Source organism: Galleria mellonella, unplaced genomic scaffold (genome assembly GCF_026898425.1).
Source record: "Galleria mellonella isolate WM207_F2 unplaced genomic scaffold, CSIRO_AGI_GalMel_v1 utg184, whole genome shotgun sequence".
Classification (NCBI taxonomy): Eukaryota; Metazoa; Arthropoda; class Insecta; order Lepidoptera; family Pyralidae; genus Galleria; species Galleria mellonella.
The window spans coordinates 8,338,099-8,345,992 of NW_026442025.1; the positions used below are offsets into that span (position 1 = coordinate 8,338,099).

The window sequence follows — 7,894 nt, forward strand, 5'->3', positions numbered from 1 at the left end:
AACAGGTCAGTTATCCCACCGTGACGAATTCAACAAGAATTGTTCACGATGGTCTCCAGGGGGAACCACGTGGAGGTCGACCTAATAAGGCATATTGCTAGCAATGGGGCTGTCAAACTCCATTGCTAACAATCCCTTTCCCCCCGGTTAGGTTAGGATAGGTACTTTTAACTGTTATTTTAGTCAAAAGTATTATTGACAAAAGCATACGGTCAAAAGTACTTTTAACTGATTTTGCTAGTCAATAGTACTTTTGACTGGTTAAAAATTTTTACTGCAACATATATAAATTAACTATTAACAACTGAACAGAATATGTCTGTCTCTGCAAACGCTTCTTCAAGTATTTCATTTTTGTCTTACGTGTTTGTAATGTGATAACATGAGCGATTAGTCAGTGTGTGCATGAACAGTGGATTGCAAAATATTGTTATTTTTAATTGTAACCAACGTTTTTTCTGTTTTATTATAATACTCGTATCATCGATTGCAACATTAAAAATGGCCTGCTATGTTTTGTTTTATTGTAGTTGTTTGGAGGAAATAAATAACAACTAACTTGATTATATTATTGATTTTCATATAATGAGAGAATGACAGCAGAAATGAATGTGAGAAGTAAACGTCGCTGTCATGTCTGTATGTCCAGTGCGAAAGCTAGAAAGAGGTGAAATATCTATGTACAATTAAATTAACCTACTTGATGGAAAAGAAAGTAATGATGTTGACAAGTGGTTATGAGATGAATATTTACAATATTTATTTACAGACGCCACATTATTATTAGGTACACTTTAGCCACGATGCTCCCTCTAAATATGTATAATCTAGATGCTATGTATTCATTTGTAACAGGAAAACCAAGGTTTATTTAAATAAAAACAACCACAAGATAACAACAATGAAACCGCATATAGGTTTTCACCAATAGATACAATATACAAAATTTAACAAATTACCCAAACAGTACAGGTTTACTTATCCGAGGCACACACACACGGGTGAGGCAACATACGTGTGCGTATCACAATATACTACCAAACTTTACAAAACGAATGTGCTCAATATATGGTAAAACTGATATTTCCTAATCAAAACATTGTCTACTCAGTATATTCCTCGCTATGTATATTTTTTTTATACCACTGAGGTGGCAAACAAGCATACGGCCCACCTGATGATAAGTGGTCACCGCAGCCTATAAACACCTGCAATACCAGAGGTATTACGCGTGCATTGCCGACCCTGAAGAAACCTCTTTACCCCCCTTTTGAAGAACCTCATACTGTAATCTCTTGGGAATATTTAGCTGTGAAAAAGATCAATATCAAATTATCTACTTAATTTAAGTTGTTTCTTGCTCGCTAAATATTTTTTTTGCAGCACTGTTTGCAGAAGGGGCATTTTCAGGTCGATCATCTCTCAGGACCCACTTTTTTCCAGTGTACGATACATACATCATTTCCACAAGTAGTAATTAGTACCAGAGCTAACAAAAATAATATTACTAATGTAAAAAACAATTTTTATTCTTAATAAAGTAAAATGTTGTCAACCACTGTATGTAATTTTAGGATAATTTTCCTCTACTGATATAGGAAATATATTAAATATCTTGTTAGTATGAAACAGTTTATGTTGTGCAACAGTTTCAAATGATTATTTAATAAAAATAAAAACTAATTTATTATGTGAATACAAGATGACGACATTAGTTTTCTGTTTGGTAATATCAGTATTACTAGTCGTTGTATGTTATTATGATGCGGACTTTTTGTCAGGTGGGTTTAAATTTGTATTGCTGACATCCATATAATTATATAATATTAAATATTCAGTACCCATGCAAGATACTCTACAAGCAACAACTTATTATTATATTATATTAATTATCTTTTTAAGTTATAGGTAGTTATATATATATATATATATATATATATATATATATATATATATATATATATATATATATATATATATATATATATATATACCCTTCAATGTATGTATATAATATTAAATGCCAAGTGACCTCTGTAGGAGTACATTGCGTTAAGTTTTTCGTAATGGGACATGAATAATCTAAATAATGATTATTTTTTTTATACAATTTAAAATGGCAAACAAGCTGACGGCCCACCTGATGGAAAGTGGTAACCGTCGCCTATAGACATGAGCAGTACCATGGGCATAACGTAGTATACTATTTCACCCATAATACTCCCCAAGCCATGCCATTCCTGAGGACCCAAGGTGTTATCCCTCTGTACACTGTAAATTCAATCCAAAATACAGCCATGCAAACACAACTGCTTCACGATTGAAACACGAATGAGACAGAGGTACCCAAGCAGTCGACTTTTGTACAAAGTCTCCCTCTGGATTATTCAGACTAATCCATCATCACTTTTAGGTGATCAAAAATCTGTTTTGTTACTTCTGGTATCAAACGAAGATGGACATAAAAAAATGAATGATGAACTAGAGAATATGATAAACAGAAATGATTATGACATTGACGTTCGTAGATTGCATATTAATAATGCAACCCTGACTGAAACTATATCAATAGTGAACACAAATAGGTACGTAAGAAATTTTAACTCTTAGACCTTTAATACTTAGGATTTAAGACTTTACAATAAAATACTTTGAATCTACTTTTTGATAAATTTAAAAATAATAAAAGCCAGATATTACTAATGTAATTATATAATATTTAAATTGTATTTTGACTATTATTAATTCATAAATAACAAATTTAAATCATATGACATGTTCTTAGATTATATAGATATTGTTTCTCTATAGAAATGCTTCGAGAAGAATGGGTCAACTTTTTCATACAATTTTTTTTCATATTTATTTTGTCTTATAAATCATCTTTTTAATGCGTAAATACTCATTTTATTTATTAAATAATACATCAAGATACATTTTATGCGTAAATATATAGAATACTGATAAAACAAACGTTTCAGCCAATTTGACAATTAAGTAACAAAAAGTTGGCCAGTTTTTGAGGCACGATGCTCTCATCTATATAATCTAAAAACATACATATAAAACACATATCAACATCGTCTAGGGATATTAAAATATCCCTAAACGATGTTGATATGTGTACAATACATATTTTGGCTATGGCTTGGTAGTTAGTCAGGACAAACTATTTTATAAGTACCTATAGATAATAAATTAATTCAAACAAAACATAAACACATAAAAGTATGTATTTATTTAAGCGTTATTATACCAACTGTACAATTTGTCAACTGCTGGAAATAATCCTTTCAAGTGCACTTAAGTACAAATATAAGCATTTTTAATTTTATGAATCTACTGCCTAATTCTGAATGCCATTTCAGATGAATTAACTAATACACAAAAGAATTGTCTCTACTGTGACAAATTCATCAACTAAAACTTCTAAATTTATTAATAAAATTACAATCAAACTAAATTTCAAATTACAGGAATGACTATGTTGTAAACTTAAAAATAGTCGACTTTTACAAGGAAAGTACGTTACCGTCAGATTTAATTTTTCATGAAAATGGAGCTACGATAACAGACCCTTTTTGCGTTATAGATATTGCAAAAACTAATAAAGAGACATCGTGTGAAGTAAAAGATGTGGAATTACAGGAAATGGCCGCATTCAGCAAAAATATACTAGACATAAAGGATATTGAAATCATTGAAATTTTGAGCAATTTTAATATAAATAATAATAAAGAACATACTATGCCAACAAAGAAATATGCGACTCACATTATTTTAATTTGTTCACAAAATGAAAATGCCATCGATTCTGATTATAAAGAGAAATTGAAGGCAAATTCTAATCCTGTAGAGCTCATATTTTCTGAATGCAATACAGAAATGAAAATACCAGATAATACTTCAGCTGTATTAGCACCAAAACCTTTACAATTCAGCAGCTTTAATCCGCAGATTCCGTTTATTTTCTACGATAGTAATCATCTGCTGCCCGTGCATGAAGAAGATTATCCAAATTCATACACTTTGTTGCCATGGCAACCACTCAAGTATGCACTTGTCAAATTTCTACAAAAAATGAAGTGGCAACGCATTGCAGTTATATCTGATGATTCATATTTTAGTGATGAATTTGAAAAAGAATTAATATCTCTTTTGCATGAAAATGACTTTGTTTATACCGTAAAGCAATGCCTTTATAACATTAACAGCTCTAATTACGATCCAAATTTAAAAACATGTACTTTTGATAAAGTAAGTATTTATTTATTAATGCTCGTAAGTATTTATTTGTCTGCTACTTCATAGGTGTGGATTTCAGAAGCAGGAAAATCAATTAAATAGACCACTGCTAGATGACACATCAAAATAAAACATACAACAAATTTTAAATTAGACCTTTCGGAATACAACTATGAAAACCGTATTCAATTTTCTGCAGTAGTTTTTGAGTAATATCGGAACAAACATACAGATAAACAGGCAGGCAAAATTTCTAAAAATATTGTTTTGGCATTTATTTGGCCTCATATTAATTCTTCTTAAATATTTTGCATGTACAAACGTCCTTTAGTTATAATTTTATTATATTAGTAGGATATTGAATTTGCAACTATAATATTATAATGTAAGTAGTATATTTGAACAAGCGAAAATATAGATTTGAAATGTTATTATTATTTCTTTATAACTGATACATAGAAGATTAAAATATAAAAAAATACCATTGAAATTTTTTAAATTTCGAATAATGAATTTAATTCTAAATTAATAATATTAGATACGAGTAAAATTATCCAATTTAATTATAGTTTGTTAAGTCAACTGTCAGTGAATAACATTACGCATGAACTTATATTTTACCTACACAAATAATGATATATTTCTATTTATGTGCTATTTGAAACTCATTTTAATGATAACAAAATATAAAATATATACAATTCACTCGATTTAACTGAAATCTAATGTTTTTAGGGTCTAAATGAATTAAGAAATCAAGAATATAAAGTATGGGTGATAATAGCTAATGTGGAGATATATAATTTAGAAAAATTGACAAGAGCTGCAAGAGACTTAGGTATAAGAGGAGTTCAGTGGATATTTAGACATCCCTATAATGATGATACGAAGGTGAGTATATGTTATGTAGGTGTTCTAAAACGCTCATTAAGGAATTAGATGCAAAATATGATCGCGAATATGGTTCCTAATCTCTCCTTCTAACGTATACCATATAATGGAATGAGCTTATTATTCTATCTATTACTCAATCAAAAACATAACATTATTTTGTTTAAAAAAAAATTTATTTAAGCAAATTTAATTGTAAACATTTTTAATAGTAATTTTTAATGATTCTGTCTCCCAGTTCGAAATATAAATGCAGCTGAAGAGAACTGCCAAAAAACTCAGCCGTTACTTTTTTCAAACAAAAGTTGCCAATATAAAAAACTCGTATTTTATTTCATTGCATTATATAATTATTACAAATAAATGTCACTGAACGTAATATTATTATAGTAAATATTACGGACCCTATTTTACTTCTTTTCAGCACATACCCGACAACATAGGTGATATATATTACATAAAATTATCACCATCTGGTACCAATGCTTTCAATGATCTTATTTACACAGGCATTGAATATATCAAGAAGGCTCTCTTCTATGGGTATGTATACCTTACCTTAACTAATATGTTACGTTACCTAATTGTGAGATGACTGATGCACATTCTGAAAAACACCTGAATTAGAACATGCATCCACTTTGAATTAAAAAATATATTGGTATTAATAAATTTAATACCGGTTTCTACAATGACATCGTTCAGGCGACCAGAAATATTGGCTAAAATAGAAAATAGTCTGTTTTTCTTTCTCTATAATTAGTAAGTCGTCAGGATACCAAAAGATAACGAAAAAACTCACTATCAGATTTATATTATTAGTTAACTAAAGATTACAGGCATCCAATAGCTTGGCCCACATGAATTGGGAAAAACAGTCTTTGCGTTTCAAATTTTAATCCTTAGATTATATAGATCCCCATTTATAATATATATTATATTTATTATATTATTTTTAAAATATATGTTGATTTTTTATTATATTGTATTATAATGTCCAAAATGGATCAAAATTCTAGCAAACAATATAACATTGATATCTATATTTTTAATAAAAATCAATAATCAAATATATATATATATATATATATATATATATATATATATATATATATATATATATATATATATATATATATATATATATATATATAATATGAACTATTAACGGCTCAACCAATCATAAAATTTGGTATATAGTATGAACTATTAGGGATGACTATATACTATTTATCCTGATCAATGAATCTATTCTAATCACGAGAATGAAGTTTCTTGTTAAACTAAACTACAGTAGATTAAATATATGATTTTATCTTTGCAGAAACATGAACATTACCTTTCCGATCTCCACAGTGGTGCGTGCAACAATCACAAAGAGATATTATACATTTAGAGGCATAATAGATATTGATGGTACAAAATCGTCCGTAATTGAAATGCCACATGCCTATATATCAGATCTCTCTGATTGTTACATTAGAAGTAACGATTTCGACAAGCCATGCGATAACTTTTTACTTTGCCTTCTATTTTTAGTAATAATTATGTTTATGTTAATTCTTCTAATAATTGTCATATATTTTAGTAATATACACACAACATATGGTCAATATTCCAATATATTATAATATTACTATGCAAATATTACAATTTTCACCTTCAACTACTCTTCTTATATATTCCTTTCGGCTTTTCGAAAGTTGACTGTAGAAATTTCTTATCGCCTTGATAGGTTTTATAGACATTAAAACTGTTCGTTTATTTATATAAGCTTTATTCTACATTCACAATTAATGCAGATATCAGGTTATAAAGAAAATAACATGGTACAGAGTCAAAAAGATATTTCTTTCCCCTTGGAAGACATTTCTTCTTGTCGACCTTGAGAACGCGAAAAGAGAAAGTATCTATATAGTTTGTATAATAAATGTAAATAATAAATCTGTTTCATGTCTCCTGTACAAATACTACTACTATTATTCTTCTTAAAACAATATTAAATTATTATATTATGATGCCCTCTGGTGACAAGAGTTTCCAGTCCACCTTCGTTATATACGAAAACATCTGACATGACTTATCAAACAATTGCTTTACGTGCCCTCCGAAGCACGAAACGAGTGGCAATTATTTTGAAAATATTTATACATGAACTTGAAAAATTCGAAGATTTAAGCTGAGATTCGATCTGATCTGAAGCGCAGTCAGCGGACTGTATACATATTATATATTTACAATAAAAACAACAATAAGCAATAACGTTCTAAGTTTCTTTGTAATTGAAATGCTTTAATAATATTTAAGTACATTGTCTAATTCTTAAGCTAAAATATCCTATGTTAAGTAACCAAGTAACGAATTTGGAAGAGCACAATCCAAAATATACCAACTCAAGTCAATTTAGAAAACTCATTTCCTATAATTTGACTTAACAAATCAAAATCATTTTTTGTAAATTAATCTTCTTTTATATTTTTATTTTATATATAATATACTAGTAACAAACTTCTTGTTTTCTTTCTGTTAACATATTTTTCAGTGTGCACTAAAGATATAAATTTTTTTACCTCTGTACTAAATATTATATTATTATTGTTTTATTAAGAAAAATAATAAGGTTATCACCGAAGATATAGGGTACAGACGAATAATACCTAAGTCCTCAGGAATGGCAACGCATGGGGAAACAGTATACTCTGTTATGTCCATGGTACTGCTCATGTCTATAGGCGATGGTTACCACTTTCCATTAGGT

The 7,894-nt window shown here is 28.8% G+C and overlaps 1 protein-coding gene across 1 annotated transcript; it reads left to right on the forward strand.

Annotated features, from left to right (window-relative positions):
- Positions 1-1,620: 1,620 nt before the first annotated feature.
- Positions 1,621-7,647, forward strand: LOC113512061 (uncharacterized). The gene is made up of 6 exons (XM_026895830.3): positions 1,621-1,781; positions 2,414-2,585; positions 3,477-4,257; positions 4,981-5,136; positions 5,561-5,679; positions 6,461-7,647. Exons 1-6 carry the CDS (start codon positions 1,703-1,705, stop codon positions 6,765-6,767), a joined length of 1,614 nt encoding a protein of 537 aa, XP_026751631.2. The 5' UTR covers positions 1,621-1,702; the 3' UTR covers positions 6,768-7,647.
- Positions 7,648-7,894: the final 247 nt, after the last annotated feature.

Bases quoted from the DNA above. Each gene is read 5' to 3' on its own strand.
- LOC113512061 (XM_026895830.3), top strand. From the start codon at position 1,703: ATGACGACATTAGTTTTCTGTTTGGTAATATCAGTATTACTAGTCGTT. The intron at 4,258-4,980 runs GTAAGTATTTAT...TAATGTTTTTAG, and splicing joins AAACATGTACTTTTGATAAA to GGTCTAAATGAATTAAGAAA. The intron at 5,137-5,560 runs GTGAGTATATGT...ACTTCTTTTCAG, and splicing joins CCTATAATGATGATACGAAG to CACATACCCGACAACATAGG.